The sequence below is a fragment of the Lissotriton helveticus genome, chromosome 7, assembly GCF_964261635.1.
Source record: "Lissotriton helveticus chromosome 7, aLisHel1.1, whole genome shotgun sequence".
Taxonomy (NCBI): Eukaryota; Metazoa; Chordata; class Amphibia; order Caudata; family Salamandridae; genus Lissotriton; species Lissotriton helveticus.
This window is the reverse complement of record NC_136068.1, coordinates 508359021-508385411: the sequence shown is the minus strand read 5'-3', so window position 1 is coordinate 508385411 and position 26391 is coordinate 508359021. Positions and strand designations below refer to the sequence as shown.

Below are 26391 nucleotides of genomic sequence, written 5' to 3'. Positions count from 1 at the left end.
TGTAGCCATATAAGGGGCGAAAGGTAAAGTTTGAATGGTATGGGCCATGGAGGGTCCCAATGACCAGGTGGTGGCCCTGCTGTTTTTAAAGTGGTGCTGGTTCACGGCTGCCTTATTACAAAAAAAGTGGTTGTTGTTGATGTCTATAAGGGATACCTGGACACCCCTGAAAAACCAGTGGCCCTCTAAAAGGTGTGGAAACGGAATGCCACTGGAGATGCATCGCTCTACGAAGTGAATTGGTCAGATCCAGTCCGCAGCTTATGGTGAACTTTGCTGTGCCCCTGCCATCAGCAATAGCCTGGGGTCAGGATGGCGCAGGCCTCCTCCGAGACCATGGGCAGCACTTGGGCAAATGAATCCCAAACTGTGAGGGTATGTCACCCAAGAAGCATTTGGTCTTTACCGACCACAGTGTAAAGCTGGCAGAAGAGAACATCTTCTTCCCAAAGCTGTCTCCATCCTTTGCAATGGTAGAGAATGCGACAGAGGTGGTTTTGGATGTGGAAGCCTGAACAACCAAACTCTCCAGGGTTGGGTACTGGGTGAGGAAAGCTGGGCAATGTCGGCTGTCAGTTGTCCTGTGCAAAGGTGTCCATGTGTGGGGCTTGGCCAATGCCCCAAGCAGACATCCATGGGGGCTTCGTTAAACGGGAGGAGAGGTTCTATGGGGGCAACCCCGACAGAAGCAACTCTGTCAAAATGTTTATCTTCACATCCACCGAGGGCAGCGTGAAGTCCAGGACCTCAGCCTCTCTCTCAGCACAATGGCAAATGAAGCCCCTCCTTTGTAGACACACTAAGAGGAGAGACTAAACCAGTGTCTGGGGAACTGTCCAAACTACTGGCATGCGTCAATTCCTCATTCCAGATAGCCTCAGGCTCATCAATGGGCTTGGCATAACAGTTGTACTTCCCACAAGGCCTATTATAAAAAGAAACCCCTAGCTCCAACTCTGAAGGTCGTGTTCTGGCTGTCACCGGCATCGACATCAGGCGATAGCGCTCTGACTACGTATCAGAGTCGGATATGACGATGGGGCCAGCCATCCGTAGGTTGGAAACAGCGCCACAGGAACAGGCGCAGGGAAGGTTTGAGGCCTTGTGGCCAGAGGTAATATGGAGCTGTGAATGCATCCAAAGGGCCCAATTGGCACCAAGTGTATACCCTCAGGTGGCAATCCAGTAGGGGCACCTGCCAAACCCGTGGGGGCGGAAAGTGCTCCACAAGAGTCGGCACAACCAAATACAAGTTTAATGGATTCATAAAACCTTTAACTGGGCGGGGTCACTCTGGCTCTGGGAAATTCTGGACTTGTAGACCTACTCTCAGGCTCTGCAAGTGATGCAGGGGAGCATGGCCTAGACCTGTGGTGTAGTTTCCACCAGTCTTGAATTGGTGAAGCGAAGTTAAAAAACGTTTCAACTTCTTAGACTTCTTTGATTTCTTGTGGGACCTACCCGACAACTTTGAGAGCGACGATGAGTACCAGGAATGGCTCTGTGAACAAGCTCAGACCTTCCACACAACCATTACCTTAGTCCATTGTGGGGTCGACATTGGGCAACCAAGAGCTTCAGGGAGCGTTCCCAAACCACTTTGGGATTCATGGCCTGACAGTCAGGGCAGACTTTGGAGTCATGGCCTGGCTCCGGGCACCAGAGGCCAACCAGGTGGGGGTACTGTCACAGACATCTGCTTGTGACAGTCACTACAGGGTTCAAACCCCACAAGTTTTTGGGGTGACATCCTTATGCACACTGGGAGAAAAATCTCAAAAAGTGTGGACAAAATGTCAAATCATCCACAAAAATGGACTAAAGTAGCTCTCTCCGGATCTGCGCTAAAGGCGCAGAAAGAAAAGGAACTGATGTCCGTATGCTAAGGTAGCGCTTACATAGGCACTGCACATATTACTTCCAGGACAGAGTCGATCATTGCCACCTACCAGTGTACAGAGGTATTGCTCAAGATTATTCGGATCCAGTCTGATGTCTAGTGTATATTCTAAGGTAAGGAATCTGTATCTAGAAGCCTCTGTCCCAGTCACGGCCGACTTGAATTGTTCCAATCTGAGAAACATTAAACTTGTGTGCATGTAAACTTATTATTACACTTCATTTCGGGATACATTTTGTGCCTTTGAGAATTATTTAACTTTAACCAAATCTTTTACCTGACTGAGAAGGGGCTGGAGACAATAGATCTGATCCTGTGAAGGAAAGAAAAAAGCTATAAATTAGAATACTAGAAGCAAGCAAACAGGAGTTTGAGGTGGCAAATGGACTGAAATCTGATTGCTTCATATCGAGCACATATTGGTATACATGAACCATAGTTTTTTACATTCCAAATACATAGGTTTATGTACGAAACAAATCTGATGTGCCTTTGTATATACTGCACTGGTTCACACAAGTAATCCTGGTGTGCATACATTATATCAGATCAGATCAGATAAGAGTTTATTGTTATTAGTTAATAAAAACCATCACAATATACATATAAAAGCAATCCGTTTTAAAATAATCAGTTATCTTAGAAAAATGAATTAATATTGCCACAGCTCAGGGAAATCTTGTTGTCTCGTTAAAAACATTATCATTGTAAAATGTATTCAGTCATTTATATGGATACTCTTCACCGTTGCTATAAATTGACGTATACCTCAATATAAAATTCCACAACTCTTAGGGCCCGATGTAGGTAATTCTTATTTACCACTTCTTAAATACCGAATTTTACCGATTCGGTATTTAAGAAGTGGTAATTATGAAGGGGGGAGATGTAGGTATTTCCAGATGTGTAAATACCGAATCTTTAAGATTCGGTATTTACCGAATCTGGAAATACTGAATCGGTATTTCCTATTGATTCCTATGGGCTGTGAAGCCCATAGGAATCAATGGGCAATACCGATTCTGTAATTACAGAATCAGTAAATACCGAATTTCTCAAGGGTGCAGGGGGTGTCACTTTGACACCCTCGGGCCCCCCCAAAACAGGCTTGGGTGCCATGTGGCAGGCATACATGCCCCAAGGGCAGGTGTGCCTGTCATATGGCAGAGGTGTGCATGCACACATGTGCATGCACACCGGAATCGGTATTTTACCATCAAATTGGATTTGATGGTAAAATACCGATTTTGTAAGGCTTGTGGGACTCAGAAGAGTCCCACCTACATCTCAAATTTACTGAATCGGTAAAAATACCGATTCGGTATTTTACAGAATCGGTAAATTTACCGATCGGTAAATTTACCGATTCTGTAAAATTAAGGGCCCTACATATCATTCCTGAAATACCGGTCGGTAACGGCCGAAAATACAGATTTTCGGCCATTACCGACCGACCTACATCTGGCCCTTAGTGTCAACATCTTAGTACTGTTTTAACGGCATATAAATGTTGTGTACTCATTGTACGAGGCAAATTCCTCATGCTATGGTATGCAGCTTATAATTCTGCTTAACTGCTTCATCGTGAATTTGTAAAAATTTCAGAAGTTTGTAGTTTAGCTGGAGATCTGTAGGGGCCAGGCTTCTCATGATAGCTGTTTTGCACATACGTATCCCTCTCTCATTAAATAGGTGTTTTAAGAGTGTGTGGCGTACATTCTTTAATTTGGGACATATGGTGACCAAGTGCACAAAATCCTCATTTGGAGCATCACATAGACTGCAAGTTTTTGATCCTTTGTATCTCCATGCATACATTATTGTTATCTGACTGAAGTAATTTTGGTTTGTTGAATCAATATGTTGGTTAAAGCGTAGGTAAGGTAAGGTAAGGTCATTAACTTTAACCAAATCTTTTACCTGACTGAGAAGGGGCTGGAGACAATAGATCTGATCCTGTGAAGGAAAGAAAAAAAGCTATAAATTAGAACACTAGAAGCAAGCAAACAGGAGTTTGAGGTGGCAAATGGACTAAAATCTGATTGCTTCATATCAAACACATATTGGTCTACATGAACCATAGTTGTTGACATTCTAAATACATGGGTTTATGTACGAAACAAATCTGATGCGTCTTTGTAGATACTGCACTGGTTCACACAAGTAATCCTGGTGTGCAAACATTATATCAGATATCAGATCAGTTCAGATAAGAGTTTATTGTTATTAGTTAATAAACAACATCACAATATACATATAAAAGCAATCCGTTTTAAAATAATCAGTTATCTTAGAAACATGAATTAATATTGCTACAGCTCAGGTAAATCTTGTTGCCTCGTTAAAAACATTATCATTGTAAAATGTATTCAGTCATTAATATGGATACTCTTCACCATTGCTATAAAGTGACGTATACCTTAATATAAAATTCCACAACTCTTAGTGTCAACATCTTAGTACTGTTTTAACGGCATATAAATGTTGTGTACTCATTGTACGAGGCAAATTCCTCATGCTATGGTATGCAGCTTATAATTCTGCTTAACTGCTTCATCGTGAATTTGTAAACATTTCAGAAGTTTGCAGTTTAGCTGGGGATCTGTAGGGAACAGGCGTCTCGTGATGGCTGTTCTGCACGTACGTATCCCTCTCTCATTAAATAGGTGTTTTAAGAGTGTGCGGCGTACATTATTCAATTTGGGACATATGGTGACCAAGTGCACAAAATCCTCATTTGGAGCATCACATAGACTGCACGTTTTTGGTCCTTTGTATCTCCAAGCATACATTTTAGTTATCTGACTGAAGTAATTTTGGTTTGTTGAATCAACATGTTGGTTAAAGTGTAGGTAAGGTAAGGTAAGGTCATTAACTTTAACCAAATCCTTTACCTGACTGAGAAGGGGCTGAAGACAATAGATCTGATCCTGTGAAGGAAAGAAAAAAGCTATAAATTAGAACACTAGAAGCAAGCAAACAGGAGTTTGAGGTGGCAAATGGACTAACATCTGATTGCTTCATATCAAACACATATTGGTCTACATGAACCATAGTTGTTGACATTCTAAATACATGGGTTTATGTACGAAACAAATCTGATATGTCTTTGTACATACTGCACTGGTTCACACAAGTAATCCTGGTGTGCAAACATTATATCAGATATCAGATCAGTTCAGATAAGAGTTTATTGTTATTAGTTAATAAATACCATCACAATATACATATAAAAGAAATCCGTTTTAAAATAATCAGTTATCTTACAAACATGAATTAATATTGCTACAGCTCAGGGAAATCTTGTTGTCTGTCTCGTTAAAAACATTATCATTGTAAAATGTATTCAGTCATTAATATGGATACTCTTCACCGTTTGCCATAAAGTGACGTATACCTTAATATAAAATTCCACAACTCTTAGTGTCAACATCTTAGTACTGTTTTAACGGCACATAAATGTTGTGTACTCATTGTACGAGGCAAATTCCTCATGCTATGGTATGCAGCTTATAATTCGGCTTAACTGCTTTATTGTGAATTTGTAAAAATTTCAGAAGTTTGCAGTTTAGCTGGGGATCTGTAGGGAACAGGCTTCTCGTGATGGCTGTTCTGCACGTACGTATCCCTCTCTCATTAAATAGGTGTTTTAAGAGTGTGCGGCGTACATTATTCAATTTGGGACATATGGTGACCAAGTGCACAAATCCTCATTTGGAGCATCACATAGACTGCACGTTTTTGGTCCTTTTTATCTCCATGCATACATTACTGAAGTGATTTTGATTTGTTGAATCAATATGTTGGTTAAAGCGTAGGTAAGGTAAGGTAAGGTAATGATACAACTATCATGACAGCATATGGCCTAAGGTGTGCATTATGAAACATAACTTTTTGGTTTATAGTCATATTACGATATTTTTATCTGCACTACATTGACCATTATGGCTTGTATGCCTTGCTTCTGTGCATGAATTACCCACTTGTCCATACATATCAGTTGTTATATATATCAGTTTTTCCTCATAATGTAATGATTGCTTGTAATGCATGTGGGTTCACGTGCATCTAATTCTGCTTTGCATGAATAACACACTGGCACAACCTTTTAATGTACTGTCCATAAGAACAAGTTACTTACCTTCGATAATGCTTTTTCTGGTGGATACAGTATCTGCCTGTGGATTCCTCACCTTGTGAATATCCCCTGCGCCAGCAACATTCGGAAACTTTTCAAGCTCTCCACGCCGACGAGGACGTGGACGACATCACAGAGGCAAGACTCCGCTCACGACCTCGCTGACGTCACTGGATTCATAATAGAGCCTCGTCGGCGTGATGACGTCAGTTCCTCCCTTTTTTCCGTGCCCCCGATGCACACGGACGTACCGACATAAATAGGTACAGTATACATAGTACACAGTATTCAAACTAACACACATTGTGTGAAATCAATTTAAAAACAAAAACATTTCCATAGAAAGACACAATCATAAAATAAACACTTAATAGGTATAGAAAAGAAAGTGGACAACGGGGAGGCGGGTGGGCCAGTGAGGAATCCACAGCCAGATAATGTATCCACCAGAAAAAGCGTTACCGAAGGTAAGTAACTTGTTCTTCTGATGGATACATCTGCCAGTGGATTACTCACCTTGTGAATAGAAACCCACAGCAGTCCCCACTCCCGGAGGAGGGTGTCCACTCCTCTATACCAAGAAATCCTGAAGGACAGAATATGCAAAATGGCCATCCCTCCTCACTTCAGAATCCAAGCAGTAATGCTTCGCGAAAGTGTGGCTGGAGGCCCAAGTTGCCTCTCTACAGATGTCCTCAACAGGAACACCTCTAAATAAGGCAGATGTAGAAGACTTTGCCCTGGTAGAATGAGCTCTTAAACCCTCTGGAGGTTCCTTACCGGCCAAAGAGTAACAAATCTTGATGCACAAGACAATCCATCTGGAAAGTGTGCGCTTGTGCACCGCTCTGCCTTTTCTGCAGCCAGCAAAATCCATGAAGAGCTGGTCATCCACACAATAGTCTCTAGTTCTGTCAAGATCAAAGCTCACCACCCTCCTTGGGTCCAAGCGGTGAAGCGCTCCTCCTCCTTGGAAGGGTGAGGGGAGGATATAAGGTAGGAAGGGTAATGGACTGCCCAGATGGAAGGGAGTAACCACCTGAGGCAGAAAAGCAGCCCTGATCCTGGGTACCATTCTGTCAGCATGAATGGTCAAAAATGGGGGTTCTGAACTCAGAGCTTGAAGCTCACTTACCCTCCTTGCCAAGGTAATAGCAACTACGGAGAACCCATAAAGTAGGTTAAGACAAGATTTAAGTCCAATTGAGGCACAATAAATGGAGTGGGTGGAAATTTGTTGGTAAGACCCTTAATAAAAAGTAACACAATAGGAGATTTTAACAAAGACGGCTGATCCGGCAAACAAAGGAATGCTGACAAAGCCGACAAATAGCCCTTCACAGTAGCCACTGCAAAGCCCTGCTGGGCTAAAGAAAGAGCAAACTGAAGGATGTTGGATAAACGGGCCCCTAAGGGGTCAATAGACTTCTCTCCACACCATGAGACAAATTTGGACCACCTATAGGAATAAATAGACTTGGTGGAATGCCGCCTGGCCGAAAGAATAACATCCACCACGTCAGGCGGGAGAGAGAAGGAATTCAGGTTGCCCCGTTCAATCTCCAGGCATGAAGGTGTAAGCTCTGGAGGTGGGGGTGTAGAACCTGCCCCTGCGACTGCAAGAGGAGATCTGCCCTTAGAGGGAGACAGAGCGGAGGGCACGAGGAGAGGTGGAGAAGATCCGTGTACCACACCCTTCTTGGCCAATCCGGGGCGATCAAAATGGCTTGTGCCCGGTCTTGGAGAATCTTCCTCAGAACCCGAGGAATCAAGGGTATGGGAGGAAACGCGTAAAGGAGTTGTAAGCCCCAACTCAACTGAAACGCATCCCCCAGCGCCCCTAGATCGGATACTGGAGACTGCAGAATGACGGGCAGTGAGAATTCTCTAGAGTGGCAAACAGGTCCACCCGAGGAGTTCCCCACATCCGGAAGATGTGACGAACTACCTCCGGATAAAGCCTCCACTCGTGGTCGGCTGAGAACTGCCGACTGAGACTGTCTGCATGTACGTTTAGAACTCCGGCCAGATGATTTGCCATCAGACAAATCTGATCATCCCGAACCCAGGACCAGAGACGTAGAGCCTCTCTGCAGAGACAATGAGACCCTACTCCTCCCTGTTTGTTTACATACCACATCGCGGTAGTGTTGTCCGTTAGGACTTGAACCGACTAACCGCAAAGGGAAGGGAGAAAGGCCTTGAGCGCCAAACGTATCACCCGTAATTCCAGAAGGTTGATGTGAAGCAACCTTTCCTCTGGAGACCAAAGACCTTTGATCTCCAGATCCCCCAGATGAGCACCCCACCCTAGAGTGGGTGCATCCGTTATCACTGTGTCAAACATAAAGGAATATCACGAGAATAAAATATAGACAGAGTCAATCTATATTTTCAGGACAGACATGTCCAGCCGGACAGGGGTCTTCCAGAGATTTTACTCAAGATTTATGTATTGAAATCACATAAAAATACCATCCAACAATCAACCAGAGTGGACAACAAGCCTGTGTCCAGTACTAACAGAGTAAGTACAAGAGGTGATGTAGACAGCAGAGAAGGGCTTTGTAAGGCAAAACAACGTTACTCTATAAACAGTACAATTGTACAGAGTATAACAAACATGCACTGGACATTTCAGTAGTAATCACAGTTAAGTTCACGTGCATAAAAGGTCGACGGCGTTTCGGACCCCTATAAAATATCAGGGACCATCATCAGGACAAATACAATGAAAAGCCTTAGGTTAATTAAGCCTCTAAATGCCTAAAGGGGGGAGAAAAGAGATATTCAAAACATATACATGGACAATTAAAAATAAGATCTGTAACATGGTGACGTGAGTGTGACCAATGAGCGACAGCATACCGATCAATTACGTCACGTGGACTATGGTGCTGGTGGTGTACACTATTAGCTGTGATCCGGAAGATGGAAGTGTCCAGTAATCGCAGTCATGATCGTAGTAATACCGCAGTGACTAAATCAGAGAGGCCTCGCAGTAAGGGCGTGACATCGAGTGAAAGCGATTTCAAAATGGGCAAGGCGCGTGATCGTGAGGAATCGTGAAAGAACAACCGGCGCGGTTTGTGTTCAAGAATTAGCCGTAATTGCAGTCATGATCGTAGTAACGCCGCAGTGACTAAATCAGGAAGGCCTCGCAATAAGGGCGTGACGTCGAGTGAAAGCGGTTTTAAAATGGGCAAGGCGCGTGATCGTGAGGAATCGTGAAAGAACAACCGGCGCGGTTTGTGTTCAAAAAGTGGCAACAAGGCTCACCGGGTCGCCTCGTTAGATAGAGGCTGGCTCCTCGGGCAAAAGATTTCCACGGTATATAAAATTAAATTAACCTTAAGAAGCCACGGAGGCTCTGTCAAGGGGCTCAGAGACTCACCAGAATCGAGTCGCGTCGGCCGCGGAAAATTTGGATTCCGTCGGCTTGGCCAGGATACCTGATAGAAAAGGGGACGCATCAGTACTATGTTTAATAAAATTAGTAGCCTTAGTGCGGGGGGGAAGGGTGGAGGAGTTCACTTACCGGGTTAGTCGGTATGAATCTTTTCCTGGCGTCCACAGGGCAGGGTATCCACTGACTAATATACTTGCACCGGATTGGTCCAAGGGTTGGGCATAGAAATCAAAGACGGACTCACATGGGCGCCATCTTGTGGCGGTGGTTGTGAGGGGAACAGTGATACGAAGTGAAGGCATGCTTAAGAAACAGGCGCATTGAGAGAGAAAAAACCAATGTTTAAGGAACAATACAGATAACATACATTTTATACATTTAACAATAGGCTGACAGCAGCATCCAGTTCTTAATTATTGCTTCAGGGAAGCACATAATTATTGCAGTCCAGACACAATCAAAAACCGAATAATGAACACAGACCCAGAGTGTCAGATAAGGGCAGTCCATTCATCTTGGACGTTGAGCCCCGAATTCAGACTATCAGTCTTTAAAATCCATTTCAATTCCTCTCTGTTCAAGAGGCGTGTCAGATCACCACCCCTGGGTGAGATGATGATTTGTGCGATCACAGTCCAGCGGATGTCATTCTCGGAGTGTCCCTTCTCCACAAAATGTTCCACCAGAGGGGCGTTGGGTGTTTTACACCTGATGCGGCTTCGGTGTTGGGAAATCCTCAGTTTGACCTTCTGCTTAGTTTGGCCCACGTATATCAAATTGCATGGGCAGATGATGGCATACACAACATTCTGACTATTACAATTGGTGAACGTTTTACGTGCATTTTTTGTAGTGTTGAACACAAATTCTTTGCCATCAATTGAAAACTCACATACAACGCACGACCCGCACCGGGCGTGCCCAAGAAGTGGGGGTAATTGCCAGTGGTCATGAAGGGTTACATTTCTAGTGGATGGTAACGCAGCCCTCACCAATTGGTCCTTGAGATTTTTGTTTTTCTTAAAGGCAAACAACGGAGTGTCCCAATTTAGTACCCCTGAGTTCAAAATGTGCCAGTTCTTTTTGACACATTGTCTCACCCTACTGGAGACTGGGGAATATGTAGTTACACAAACCAATTTTTCAGTGGCCTTTTTGGGTTTTGGTTCCAGGAGGGTTTCCCGTGGACAATACCAAGCTCTCTTCATAGAGTTCTTGATGAGGCGCTTGGGGTATCCTCTAAACCGGAGTTTGCTCGATAGTATGTTAGCTTCACAGAAATAGTCTTCCCTTTTGTAACAGTTCCTTCTGTGTTTCTCTCCGTAGGTTTACGGAAAAGGGAGGTGTATAGAAAGAAATGCTACTTTGGTTGTGAGCAATTGCTCACAACCAAAGTAGCATTTCTTTTCTTGATTTAAATATACAACATCATGAGGGTACCCTATACACCTCCCTTTTCCGTAAACCTACGGAGAGAAACACACTGCTACGGTATGACAGCTGTCACCCCAGGGCTCTGAGGGACAGTCTGCCATACTCCCAGTTCCTGCGACTGAGAAGGAACTGTTACAAAAGGGAAGACTATTTCTGTGAAGCTAACATACTATCGAGCAAACTCCGGTTTAGAGGATACCCCAAGCGTTCCTCCAGGCGGTCAGTCATTCGCCAGAAGTCGTTGACTGGCCAAAAGATGTGTTAGTGACCATAAATTCTTGCAGGAGCTCGCGGGCATCTAGCAAATCTCATGGCGCTCCCAAACGGCTAGGAAAACTCATGTGCAATTGCGAGTGCCTGGCACGTTGCTCCCACGAGCGCGAAAGGACATTTTGAGCAAGCCAAAAAATAAAAGCCTCCGCTCCGTTGCTGAGAGCGGAGTTTATCGGTAACTCAGTGTGCTCCATGGAATGCAGTGTTGCTGAATACCGTAAACTACACTAGCAGAGCGGAGTTTTACACCAAGGCCTACTAGTGTCACTATGGTGACAGAGAAACTTGTGTCTCCTGAGCAGATTTTACTTGGTCAGATTTACCAAGTGACCAATGCTAACAATGTCAGAACAGCTCATTCAATGGTAGTTGTCAATCTCAGCTGGGGAGGTGTAAATGGCCCAAGGAGAGTTGTGGTACCCTCAGACCTACCTGTGGACTGTCTACTGGGCAATGATTTGGAGACTTCAGCCTGGTCTGAGGTGGAGTTTAGATCCCATGCAGAAATTTTGGGAATTTCAGCCAGTGTCTTTGCTGTCTCAGGTGCTCAGGCCAAGAAGTTAGGCATCAACAGAGTCCTGGATCCTGAAAAAATGGACCAGCCAGCTCCCAAGGGAAGGAGCAGGAAGGGTAAAAATTTAGCGTTCTCTCTGACTTCAAGTGAGAATTAGCCTCCTGAGGGAGATGATCTCAGCATCTGTGAAGCAACTGTGCCAGAGGAGCTTGGCCCTGACACAGCAGAGCTATTGGGGCCAGGGGGACCTTCCAGGAAAAACTTGAGTCTGGAGCAGAAGGCAAGCCCCTCTCTTGAACAACTCAGACTGCAGACTACTGCTGAGGAAGCAGGGAATGTCAGTGGGTCAGATAGGACGTTTGGGAAGATGGGCTTCCGTATTCTGAGGGTAGAGACCCCAAGCCTGGTGCCACCAGGAGGTTGGTCATACCTCAGAAGTACAGGGGATTCTTATTGAAACTTGCACATGAAATTCCCCTTGCAGAACATCTTTGGCAAAGTAGGACTTGGGACAGACTTGTCCCTCATTTTCACTGGCCCCAAATGTCTGAAGACACCAAGGTGTTTTGTCCCTCTTCTGCCACCTGTGAGACCAGAGGTAAGTCAAGTGGCATTACAAAGGCCCTCTTAATCTTACTACCAGTGGTTAGGGTTCCCTTTGAGAGGGTAGGGATTTCAACTGTAGGTCTCTTAAACCCTCCAACAGCATCTGGAGATAGTTTTATTTTAGTGGACCATATCACTAGATATCCAGAGGTTATTCCCTTTAGGACAACTATAGTAGCCAGGGCCCTCCTGTGAATATGTTCCAGAGGTACCAACTTCATGTCTAGCTACATCACTGCTATGTGGAAAGAATGTGGTGTTAACTATAGGTTTACCACACCCTATCATCCACAGTTTAGTTTAGTTTTTTAGTCAATTAAAACCATAAACAAAATCACACGGTTAAAAAGTACATAACGAATAAAAAGTAAAAATGGATGTAAAACGGGTATTTCATACAGCTAGTACAACCTCGACTCTTCACGCTGCTTACCATTTGCTTTCTTCAACTTTCCTTCCTAGAAATTTTAGTCGGAATACCAACACTAATCTATGTTAGATAAAAAGTGCCTAAACAAGAATCGTTTGTTACCCTGATGTCTACAAAAGCAAGCTTTCTGCACAGATAACTAAAATGTCCCTTAAGTACTTTAATATATATAATTAAAATGCCTATAAGTGGGACTAAGAAAAGTATCAATACGGTGCCAGATGGACTGTGAAACCCACTATTAAAAACAATAATACAAATATTCACATCATTAGGAATACAGAAATAAATAAAGTAGTTATCTGAGTCTAACAGGATAGCGAACTACTAGTTTCAGTCCCTAGCAACCCGTCCTTCATAGTTACTGTGCGTGCTCGGTCAACATTAAAAGTTTCCGAGTTATCACAATTTAGGATTACATTCAGGGACCACCTCCAGATTACACATCGCATATCCTATTAGCTAATCATTTTCTTAAAACAGATCAATAACTGAGTCAGTCTAATGTACAGCATGGTGTTGATTGAGTCCATGGACTCCACCAGTGCATGCCTGCAGGAGCTAATTTCCCGTTCAAGGAACTGTGGGATGAAAATCCGGTTCTTCCCCCTTTCTGCAGCATTAGACATAGTTATATATTTGTTAGCATGATGTATCTATCTATGTACCTAATCTATTTCACGTTTATCACAGTTTAGAATAATCAGTTGTATTGATACAGGAACTCCTTTCCCACTCTTGTGTTGTATTCTTTTGTATTCAAATAGAGAACCAAACTGACGCCATTTTGGTGTACATGTATTAGATTCAGGCAGGGGTCACGTGCTGTCCTCCAGCACATCAAGTAGGCCCCAGTTAGTTGAGTTACACAAGGCAGCTGAATTCATACTATTCTCTCTCTCATACTAAGGCCCAAGGTCACATCTGGCTTCAGAGGTGATAAACACATTCCTGGAGGCGCCGTGCCTACCCTCCCAAGCTCCAAGACGAAACGGGGTCACCCTTCCTGACCTCCCCAGTAATGAATAGCTAAGCTATGAACTAACCATGTGTGCCATATATGGTTCTTTCCTGGAGCTAAGGGGCCAAGTGGTGTTTTTCCATTTACAGTGACTTCATGTGTTGATCTGAAAGTATATCTGTTCTGTTCTGACTGTAAGTCTTCAGTCTTCTCTGCGCACCGGATGGGTGAGGACAGAGAGGCTCCTCTACAGAGTATTATGTTTAATAAATGGTTGAACCTTCTTCACTGCCAACTGACTGGTTATTTGGTAATTGGTTTTGGCGCTATTGGTAGGTATAGCTCCAATGATTATTTCTGTAATACAACAGAACTCCCGCCTTAATAGAACTCTTCGTTGAACCATCAAAGCAGGACAAACACAGATGATGTAAAGCAGAGATTCAGGCCTCTGGTGGCATAGACGGCAGGACTGGTCTTCCCTTTGACCAGACATCCTCCATTTTGGCATGAGGTCTAGCGTGGGTATTTCTCCAAATCTTAGGGCCAAAAACGACTCATTGATCTTCCAGTGGTAAGGTGCAGCTAGCAAGGCTGCTTCTCTTAGAGTGGAATATGATTTCAACATCAGCCACCGTGGCGACGTTTTGACAGGGTATCTTTGTCTGCCATCCAACTTTGCAATTATGTAGATGTATTTACGAGCTTCTTAAAGATTTGCCCAGAGATATTAGAATTCCAAAGGTCACCCAGATCATGCGTTGTAATGCTGTTTTCTAAAAATGTCTTGTAAGCACAGTTGCCCCTTTGCAAGTTAATTTCAGTCCAGACTAGATTTGCCAGAGTGTTTTCTGCTGCTGCTCGCAAGTTATAACATAGCTTTAGAAACGCCGCTGGCCTAGCGAGTGTCTGTTTTGTAAGCAGAAATTCTGGCCAGATTTGCGCCAGAGAAGCTGACCTGGGGAGCCTAAAAATTTGTTTATAGGCTCTTAGCATCAGTTTTTCCAACAAAAGAGCATCATCGCCAACATAATCTCCATTCCACATGCAAGAGTTGGCAACAGTTTGGCTTTCAGAACTAATCCCATGGGCTTTAGATCGTGAACTTTAATAGATCTGGCCAGTGACAAGAAGCCGTAATTTAGAGCCTGCGCTTTCGCCCTAATCGCCTTCTTCTGGGAAACAAAGGAGGAATCTGTGTCTATTTTCACTCCTAGGTATACGTAGAGTTTGACCTCCTCAATTTTGTTTCCGTTATTAACCCATTTTCGATTTGTCTTGACGGGACGATTGCACACCATCACACTTGTTTTTGAAAAATGTATTTCCAGGCCGTTCTTTTCAGTGTAAGCTCCCAGAGTGTTGAGCAGCCTTTGGAGTCCTATTTGCGTGTTGCTGAACAACACCAGGTAATCTGCATAGAGGATACGTGACAATTGTTTACCTCCTACAGACGGAGCGTGGGTAATCTGTTCGTAAAGCTCAGTGGAAAGATCTGCCAAAAATAAGCTAAAAAGGTAGGGGGCTAGGACATAGCCCTGTTTTACACCTAAAGTTGTTTGGACCATCCTTGATACGCAAGAGCTGTCTCTGATTTAGATTTTGACCCAGGTGTCGGAATATACTAGCATAATTGCTTGTAGGATGCTCGATGGGATGCCCCATTGCTGAAGCTTAGCCCATAATTTGTCCAGAAGGACATCATAAAAAGCTGCTTTAAAGTCAACAAAGCACAAGTAAAGAGGTGTCCTGGTTGCTTTCGCTCTATTCCTGATTAGACTCTTTTTTTTTTAAACAGATTTTATTAGGTTTAAGTTGGATCATACTACAGGTATCACATTGTTTTGGTACTGTCCTTATGTTCGTGGCAATTACAATATTTGGTCAAATATACATACAAAGGCAACATTGGCATAGTAACTCTTACACTGAATTATAATACATATACATTATAATGGCGCATTTTATACCTGTGTTCGTATGTTATATGACATAATGAAATGTCTCCATTTCTAAGCTAATCCCCTTAACTCCCCCCACCCTCAACTTTCCGATCGCAGTTCCTGAGCTGTAATACATCGGTAGAACCATTGTTATTGTTACAGCAACTTGTATCTCACGTATGTATACATACAACTTCACACTTATTACACCTGAGTTCAAGGCATGGGCAAAACATTTTGCAGCATTTCGGAAACTTGTCAGTCAGCCTGGTCTACATCGGCCGTTTTCAACCCCTGCAACATAGCCTCCCATTCTAGCGATATCGGTACCTTACGTAACCCTCTTACTTCCTCTCTGCGTAGGCTGCACCTTCTGCAGTACTCCATCGTATCATCTCTGTACACCAGTGCGATATAGTGGGGGTTTGCTCGACTTCCAGAGCATAGTGAGGGTTCTAATAGATAGTATTAATGCAAGGTCTATGAAACGGTATTGGACCTTGTATTTTGACAAATGTTTGTGCAAACCCAAGATACATTCTTCCACAGTATCATGCATATCGTGTTGTGCTGCTGTCCCGGTTAGTCTTCTAATCTTGTCCCAATAGCCCCTTATGACCGGACATACCCATATCATGTGTAACAAGTCTGCCCCTTCCGTCTGACATCGCGGGCAGACATGCTATGTTTGAGGAAACATTCTATCCAATCTACTTGGGGACAAGTAAGCCCGATGCAGTACCATTGTTTGGATAAATTTGAATTTCGAGTTTCTCGACACCTTTCTGGGATGGCTGTCCATTCCTTGTCTGACATATTTCTACCTATATCCTCCGACCAAGCAATTTTTAGTGTTTCCAGTGATATCCTCGTGTGGGCACTAATGCCAGTGTACAACCAACGAATCAAGTGTCTACCTCTCCCCATATAGTGCACCATCTTCACTAGCTCATTGCTGGAGGGTATCCTCCTCTGCGGTGCCCAGTGTTTTTTCACATAGTGTAACAGTGCAGCGTGTATTAAGTACAGGTGGGCAGATGCACCCGTCTCATATGAAGGCGTCGTGGTCCAGGAGTGTCTCATTACTAAATAAGTCTCCCACCGTGCTGACACCCACTTCCGCCCAGGGTGCTAGTCTGCGCGTGGTGAGTATGCAGCTCGCAAGCAGGATTCCCAGCAATTGAATATTGCCTGTGTATGCAGGGGGTGCATTCGTGTATAGTAGCGCCGCCTTCCAATACTTAAGTGCAGAGTCTAGCAAGAGAGGTAGTTCTCTCTGCATTTTATGTCCTGGCAATAAGAAGGCGTGTAGTCCTCCATTATCTATGTACTCCGCAGTGTACCCTATTTCTTGCAGATTAAGACCCGCCCCCCAGTACGACAACCATTGCAGTTGGCAAGCGTAATAATAAGCACGGATGTCGCAGCCCCCCGGCACGGGTAACCACCTGCAGTTTTTTTAAGCTTATACGTCTCCTACCCTTCCCCCATATTAATTCTATCAATAAAGTGTTCAATACATTGAAAGTGGCTTGTGGCACTATTAATGGCAGGTTAGTAAAGTAATACAATAGATGTGGCAAAACAAGCATTTTCGAAATCGCAACTCTCCCCATTACAGACAGTGGCAGTGCAGTCCAAAAGGTGACACTGGATCTTAAGGCTCTAATCGCTCTGTTGAGGTTGCCATCCAGCATGTCCGCATTCGTCCTATAATTCTGGATACCCAAGTACTTAAATGTGGTCTGAGCTATCTGCAGCTTGGTTTCTCTGAATTCTATTTCCACTTCATCTGCATGCTCTGTGAAGAAAAATGCATGGGACTTTGCCGTGTTTAAGGCCAGACCCGACAGCTCCTCAAATTGTTTATACAATTCGAATATTGGGGTTAGGGGTAATCCGAGATCTCTGACGTACACAATGATATCACCTTTCGGAATTCCCCATCCCAAAAAGTCCTGTCTCATTTTTATTGCCAAGGGTTCCAATGCCAGAATAAAGATAAGGGGCGATAGAGGACAGCCCTGTCTGGTACCCCTATGTATCTCATATTCTTCCGATATGTGTCCACCCGTTCTGGTGCGCGCTGTCGGAGCCTTGTACAGGAGGCGCAACCATTCCACATACCCTTCGGAATTCCAAATTTCGGTAACCCTTGAAACATATATTCCCACCTTATGGAGTCAAATGCCTGCCTAAGGTCTAAAGAGAGACAGCCCGCATGAGGGAAACGCTTCGGCGCTTCCGTCATCAAGTAATGTAATTTCCTGATACTTAGTGATGTGCTCCGCGGCGGTAAGAACCCGGTCTGTTCGATGTGAATCAACCGTGACAGATATGGCAATAGCCTGTTGGCCAGCACTTTACTTAATATTTTGTATTCTGTTGACAATAGTGACAGGGGGCAGTAGTTAGCCATGTCCGTATGGTCCCTTTCGGTATCGATATTACTAGCGCCTGTGCAGTGGTGGGAGGCAAGGAACCCTTATCCCACACTGCTTGAAACAAAGCCGTTAACTGAGTACTAGTGTGTCTGCATACGTGGCATAAAATTCAATGGGGAGCCAATCTAACCCGGGGGTCTTAATACGTGGGAGGCCCTTCATGGCAACTTTGATCTCCTGCAGCGTAATGGGTCCTACCAATTCTTTCTGTACCGCAATCGGTAGTGTCGGGAAAGTTAAAGAGGAGAGAAAAGCCCCCAATTGATCAGTGGTAGCATCTGTCGTCACTCCATATAGCGTCGCATAGTAGTTCCGAAAGGCAGCATTGATATCCCCTTGACTGGAAACCCTTGTCCCATTTGCAGTGCTAACTTCTCTAATGACTACTGTAGGAGGGGTATATTGGATTAATCTAGCAAGCAAAGTACCTGCCTTTTCCGCTTTCGCGTGCGCACATCTAGTATATGCCTGATAATCTATAACCCTGAGTGACTCCAAGAGTTCAGCATGTCTAATTCGTGCCTCCTGTAACACGCCCTTCTTTTCACCATCCGCCACTGCCTCCTGCTCCAACCTACCCATTGAATTCTCTACCTCTACCAATGATCTATGGACTTCCTGTCTGGCAACGACCAACGCACTGATCGCTTTGCCCCTTATGACCGCCTTAAAGGCGTCCCCTTCTATCAATCTACTCGTCGCCGTATCCCTATTTTCCGCAATGTAATTATCTATAGTTTGTAAGATATAATTGCGGAATACTGTGTCCTCCAGCGACTGCGGCCACAGCCTCCACGTGGGTACCGGGGTGGGGATTCTGTCCCAAGTGATAACCATCTCCTGTGTCTTATGATCCCAAAAGGTTTTGGGCAGGTATGTTGTGTGAAGCACTTGCATTGCTATACTATTAGAGAAAAAAATTCTATCAATTCTAGTGTGCAGGTCATGCACCGCAGAGTAATAGGAGTATTCCTTATACCCCGGATGCCTCATCCTCCATACATTGCACAATTCCCACCCTTCTGCCCATCTCACCAATGCTGCAGCCTGTTTAAAGAACCCAGCTCAGTGTAACGGTGGGTGCGATCTGTCTAAGGGCACATCCAGCACTGTGTTACAATCACCCCCAATATCTACGGGCAGGTGTCCCATCCCGCCAACGCCCCACTCACTGTGTCCCAGTATTTGTCTTGGTCAAAGTTGGGGGCGTAGATCGTGCCTAACACCACTAACTGTCCGTCTAATGCTCCCTTTACAAATAAACATCTACCCAATTTATCAATCCTCCGTTCATGTGCCACAAACGGCACACCATGCCTTACCCACACCGTGGAACCCCTAGCATAATTAGAGTAGGAGGTTAAAAAAATTGGCCACGCCATTTCTTCCTAAGTTTCACCAGTTCACTTTCCACCATATGTGACTCCTGTAGGTACACAATCTGTGCTTTACGGTGCTGCAGGTGTGCATGAATTCTTTGTCGTTTGTGCGTTGTGCCCATACCTCGTATATTCCAGGTTACAATGGTGAATTTCGCCAGCACATGCATTGTATCAGGTATTTACTCCAGTTGTGTGTCAACAAGGTTCCCAATAGTTCTAAAGTAGCTGCACTAGTGTGGAATCTGCGATCGCCCCGTCCCCCAACTTGCACAATACTCGGTCTGGTCTCCGAACTATACCAGACCATAACACAGAACCAAGCAAATAAAAACATAGTGTTCATGTAAAGGGCCTTCACCATATGGGGGGCAGCGCTTGCACTCTGCATGTGGTGGTATGCGACATCAAGTTACTACACTCAAGCTTCAACGGTACCTGGGCCCAATAATGATGCCTGACTTAATACTGACAGTGTGAGAGAGGGACAAGCATGGTCACATTAACGCAAATACACTTATATAAAAAACAGTAACCAAACAGATCTGTGATCAGCTACGGGGTGGCCGAAGGTAACAGGGCCACACTGCCCTCAGAGTCCGAACCATGCGTCACTTCATCCTCTGAGGAGGTTTTTGTTTCTGCTACTCGAGAAGGATTTGTGAAAGTGGCCACAGCAATGGTCGCCTGCGATTTGTTCTGCCTTATCAGCTGGGAGGTAATATGTGTTCGTGCATTAGTCCGACGTGTTCTTCCACCCCTGCGTTTCAACGAGGTTCCAGTGTGGGGTCGGCCCCCTTCCTCATTCTGTGCAGCGAGTTCCACAGCGTTAGTCAGTTCCATTACCTCCAGCCAGTCCTCCACGTCTCCGGGACTTTCAAAGAAATAAGCTTTCTGGTCATGCATTATTTTTAGCCTGGCCGTGAAGAGTACTGTAAATTTCAGATTCAAGTCCCTGAGCTGCCGTTTCACTGCCATAAAGGAAGACCGTTGTCTCTGCATCAGCACCGTGTAACCCGGGTATAAGGAGATTCGTGCATTTTCAAAGTTAATTGGCGCTGCTTCCCTGGCCTTTTGTAGCAAAATGTCCCGGTCTCGGAAGTTCAGTAGTTTTACTATGAGGGGCCGTGGTGGGGCGCCCGGTCTCGGCCTTCCTGTGGGTATTCTATGGGCACGCTCAATGCAGTATTGTGTGGACAGTCCCTCCGCCGTAACATGATCCCGAAACCACTGTTCAATATAACTCGAAGCGTCAGATCCTTCACTTTTTTCCGGCAGACCGATCACTCAAATGTTGCTCCGTCTTGCTCCCCTTCTGCGTCCTCCACTTGCTCCAATTGAGTGGCCACCTGTGTCTGAAGTTGCTTCACATCAGATTCAGTCTGTTTCTGCCTGGGCAGCACCTCAGCCAGCGCAGCCACGTTGTCTTTAACTTTGTCTGCCGTTTTCGCGTGATCCACCTTAAGCAAATTCAGGCCAGTGGACAGGGTCCCTATCTAGATTTCTATCGCTTTTCGAGGTTCCCTTACTTCTCGTAATATGAGGTCCAACTTATCCTCCGGAGCTGTTAACGTAGTTGGAAGGTTACAGCCAGATGCGGGCGTATTGTCCATGCTGCTCGCCAGATCCTGAACCGGGGCCGTGCCCCCCTGTTCCTGCTGTTTGATCTTGTTCCGTCCCATCACGGCGAGTTTTTGTGGTGGCCGGGCACAACCACCGCAGACCCCAAGTCAGATATTCCGTGCTGCCCTCTGCCGCAGGGACAGAAGCAGTTTGCCTCTCCTCAGAAACAGGTAGGTATACTCCGCAGGCTTCCTATGGCGTAGTAGTGTGCCTGGGCACCCCGAGAGGCGGTGGACGGCACCCCAGCATACAAGGATCCACACTGGCAGAGTTACGCGATGCACATTAAGTCGCCTGCCTTTGCACAGGGTCCACTTTATAGGAGTGCCTGCGCCCTCCTGTATTTGCTCTGTATCAATGCTGGGCCTGGTCATGGGGGGCACATCCGCCCATAGTGAGCCGCAGGAGCACTGGACCGCCTTCAATCACCCAACTGCACCCAGCGCAGTGGTTCACATACAGCCAGTCACTGCCAATCGTACACTCCGTGGCCCTCTATCGTACTTGCCAGTGGCATGGGAACATCCCACGGGGCGCCTCACGTGTTCTTGGTCCCACAACAGTATGCTGGACAAACAGGCGTAATGCCCCCTCACTTCGCGCAGCCTCGCTACCTCTGTTGTTCCTCCCCAGGGGAGCCTGCAGCCTGGGCACACAAGCACCACTCTCGGTGTTAATACAGTTTGACTAGTCCCAGTACAGAGCATGGGGCCTTCTCCCTTCGTTTTAGCCACAATATTCTTCCTGGGGTGGCGGGAGGGGGGGGATGGGGACACCACACGTGTCTTCGGGGGAGGATCGGTGAGCCTCTCCGAAGCTCACTACTCCTCCTCCATTAGCCGCCGCTCTCCCCGCCGCAGAGGGCCTTCTCCGCAATCTTCGTACAGGAGGGGGTTTTCAACTGCAGCGCAGCCCGCAGCACCCGGACCCAAGCGCCGATAGCCAGCAGAGACTCTCCGTCCCCCTTTCACTCCGTCCCTCCAGCCGCCGTAGGGGAGAGGCCACGCAGCAGGTCCCGGCGGCACTCCGGTCTTCTTTTCCCTACCTCTTCCGCAGGGACCGCAAGACGGGAGGGGGGGTTCGGGGACAAAGGCCGTCTCCACCGCCCGCACTCACTGGCACGTCGTGTCCGCCGAGTCTGTCCCCTCCTCCGCTGCCTCGTCCGTTCCCGGGTCCGCCAGATGCTCTGCGCCAGATAGTACCACAGTCAGTGAAGCCACCGCCACTGTTTCGCAGTCTGCCTTCACCTCAGCCCATTGACAGGGCGTAGCAGTGCTCCTCTCTTCCCAGGCCCAAGATGGTGCCCCTCGAGCCCCATAGCAGCGGGTCTCCACAGCTCAAAGCGACCAATGCCGGCGATCAACACGGTCTCCGTTGGTATAGCACGGCTCCCCCGCAATTCCGGTAGCAGTATCTTGCCTCCTGTCCTCAACTGCACATGTGTGACAGGTTTATACCAGGATATTTAGTGGCCCAGTCTGGAGCTCGTCTACTAGACGACCGCCATGCTCGGCGCGTACTCACGCCCCCCCATTCCTGATTAGACTCAGGGCCATAAGATTGGTTAAAGTACCTTGGCCCCTTTGGAAGCCAGTTTGAGTTAGGAGAATTATTCCATTGCCATGTGCCCAGAATTCCAGATGTTGAATTATTATTATTATTTTTTTTTCCACACTTGCAGAACACGAGAGACATTTGACAACATGTAATGTCCATATATATATATATATACTTTTAAGATAACTTTTATACATTGTTTTATCTAGCTGAGCCTTTTCAATAGACTTTATCAAGAGAGAATATGCAGCGCTTAACATAAATACAAATAAGCTTCCACAAAAAAATGAATTTACCTTATCATTAGCATATCCCCATTTGTACTTTAGCTTAACAAATGTAGTTATTGTATTGTATTTTCAGCAACTATTAGTCCTTTTACTTTAGATAATTCTTTTGAATTTGCAAATTAGTTCACTTAATTGTCCATTTGAGCCAAAAATTGTTCCCAAATCATTAGACCCAATCTCCGTTTCTTTGCCCCTTTTAACGAATAGAGACTAAATTCCAGGCTTGAAATTCTATATACCTTAGCCCTCCACATCTCAAAGCTTGGAGGCTCCGGGTGTAACCAATCCCCCGCTATACATAATCGGGCTATAGTCATTACAACAAATAAAAAATATCTATGCTTGTATAGACTTCCCCCCTTGGAAACATCCTGCCCCATCCCTAACAGCAACAAGGCAGGAGTTATGCAAACAGGTGTCCCTAGTATAACAGATAGGAATCGTTCCATGGCTTGTATGAAAGTAGACAATGTACCACAAGAATAAAAGATATGATCTATATCCGCGTCGGGTGAAGCACATCGAAAACATTTGCCATCGTATTTACTACCCCATTTTTTCATCCGCGCGGGTGTATTATATAACCTAAATATAGTTTTAAAAAATTGCACTTGTAAGTTTGCTGACATGAGAACTTCCCTAGATCTTGCAATCGCTTCCTCCACTGATATGTCTATTTCGTTTTCGCCAAGAATTTCTACCCAATATGTCATATGTTTTTCCAAGTCGTCCTTTTTTCTTAAATTAAGGATTTTATATAGCCCACCAATTCTACTTTGAGCCTTTAGAGCTTCCATTAAGGGGCTAGATAACCGTTTCAGATTTTTTTTAACTAAAAAGTCTCTAATTTGTAAAAATTTAAAAAATTGTGTTTGTGATATCCCATAAACCTGTGAAAGTAGTGAAAATTGTTTGATCGTACCACTTTGATCATACAAGTCGCCTAGCGTCCTAATCCCTTTAGCCTGCCAAGCCCTCGCCACACTATCACCACAAATAGATTGGAGCAATTTTGTCGCATTTAATGGGGTATAGTAAGTTAAAGTTCCTAAGTTTATTACTTTGCGTACTTTCCTCCAGATATTACTGGCTGCTGCTATCGTCTTGAACTTAGTTCTTTTGTAGTAGCTCCATTCTATCTCCCTAAACAGACTCCGATTTGCTGCAGTTCCCAGGGTTAAATGGTATATAGAAGTACTGCAGCTTGATGTTATTAAATTGTCTCCCTCTTCACCTCCCATCAATAAAATATGCATCTTTTGTAGAAAGCAGACATAATAATATAATAAAAAATCAGGGACTGATAGTCCTCCCCTGTCTTTTGGTAGTGTCATAAGCCGCATTGCTCTGAGCGGTTTACCAGGAGACCATATGAATTTAGCACATAAAGCCTGTAATTGTTGTATTTGGGCTGGTAATATTTCTAATGGTAGTGATCTAAAAAGATACAATACCTTTGGCAATACATTCATTTTTAAGACGTTGGTTCGGCCTATCAAGGTGAAATGTAATCTCCCCCACTTCTCTAAAGATTCTGCTATATTTCTGTATAGTGATATCCAATTAGCCGAAACTACTTCCGACATTGCTGCCCTTATCTTAACCCCCAAATAAGTTGCTTCTGCAACTACTCTAGAACATTGACCCTCACTGCTTGAGAACAAACCAGCTGTGTTTTTGTAGCATTTAGCTTATAACCAGATAGTTGACCAAACACTTTAGCTAAACGTTCAATTTCTACTAATGCAAGAGTCGGGTCCTCTGTAGTCACTGCAATATCGTCAGCAAAGGCAAAAACAGTATGAGGGATATCGCGCACACAAAACGGTTTAATAGCTTCGCTACTAGAAAGCATACCAATAAAGGGGTTTATATATAGTGCAAAAAGGAGAGGAGAGCAGGGACATCCCTGCCTTGTACCTCTAGTTATCTGCCCTATATCTGAAGTTGCACCCATGGACGCTATCCTGGCAGTTGGTGCCTCATATAAAATTTGCAATGCCATCATGAATTTCCGGGGAAATCCCATATTTTCCATTAATGTCCATAAATATTGCCATTCCACACGATCAAATGCTTTTTCTGCATCAAGTAATATCAACCCTAGTCTGCGTTTCTCAACTTCGGCAATATCAAGCAGAGTAATAACTTTGTTGATATGTGCCACTGTACCTCTACCTGGGATGAAGCCATGTTGATCATCAGAAACTAGTGAAGTGATGACTTTAGATATCCGATTTGCTAAAATTTTTGAGTAAATCTTCCCGTCACAATTTAAGAGTGATATGGGACGATATGACCCTGGAAGATCAGTCTCTTTTCCCTTCCTACTAAAAACAACTATAATAGCTTCATCCCATGATTTCGGTGCAACCCCAATTTGAGCAGCCCTAAATGTATCAAGCATGGTCTCTTTAAGTTCTTCAAAAAACAGTTTGTATATTTTCCCTGGTAGCTGATCAGGACCTGCTGCTTTCCCCATTGCTAACGTTTTAACTGCAATAGCTAACTCCTCGTTTGATATGGGTGCCTCTAATAAATCCACCATCGATGTATCTATCTTGACAGGTGTTCCTAATACGGTAAGATCTACCTCCCCCAAGCGCCGATAGCCAGCAGAGACTCTCCGTCCCCCTTTCACTCCGTCCCGCCAGCCGCCGTAGGGGAGAGGCCACGCAGCAGGTCCCGGCGGCACTCCGGTCTTCTTTTACCTACCTCTTCCGCAGGGACCGCCAGACGGGAGGGGGGGTCTGGGGACAAAGGCTGTCTCCGCCGCCCGCACTCACTGGCACGCCGTGTCTGCCGAGTCTGTCCCCTCCTCCGCTGCCTCGTCCGTTCTCGGGTCCCCCAGATGCTCTGCGCCAGATAGTACCACAGTCAGTGGAGCCACCGCCACCGTGTTGCAGTCTGCCTTGACCTCAGCCCATTGACAGGGTGTAGCAGTCCTCCTCTCTTCCCAGGCCCAAGATGGTGCCCCTCGAGCCCCATAGCAGCGGGTCTCCACAGCTCAAAGCGACCAATGCCGGCAATCAACACGGTCTCCGTTGGTATAGCACAGCTCCCCCACAATTCCGGTAGCAGTATCTTGCCTCCTGTCCTCAACTGCACATGTGTGACAGGTTTATACCAGGATATTTAGTGGCCCAGTCTGGAGCTCGTCTACTAGACGACCGCCATGCTCGGCGCGTACTCACGCCCCCCCATTCCTGATTAGACTCAGGGCCATAAGATTGGTTAAAGTACCTTGGCCCCTTTGGAAGCCAGTTTGAGTTAGGAGAATTATTCCATTGCCATGTGCCCAGAATTCCAGATGGTGAATTATTAACGTTGAAAAATATTTTAACTCAACATCCATCAGTGCTATTAGCCTATAGTTGTTAAGTGAACAAGCCAGACCTTTTTGGAAAATGGGATGAAGGATGGAGCCCCTCCAGCTATTGGGAATAACGTTGTTTTCCAAAATGAAATTGAACATTGATGCTAGAGAAAC

At 45.2% G+C, this 26391-nt stretch overlaps 1 protein-coding gene across 1 annotated transcript in view; it reads right to left on the bottom strand.

The window, feature by feature from the left end:
• Positions 1 to 26391, bottom strand: part of LOC144768685 (uncharacterized) — a 9047330-nt gene that overhangs the window by 3896923 nt on the left and 5124016 nt on the right. The window contains exons 28-30 of the mRNA XM_078652515.1: positions 4795 to 4830; positions 3821 to 3856; positions 2178 to 2213 (exon numbers count right to left, since the gene is read on the bottom strand). Coding sequence (XP_078508641.1) covers positions 2178 to 2213; positions 3821 to 3856; positions 4795 to 4830 — 108 coding nt within the window. The remainder of the gene's footprint in view (positions 1 to 2177; positions 2214 to 3820; positions 3857 to 4794; positions 4831 to 26391) is intronic.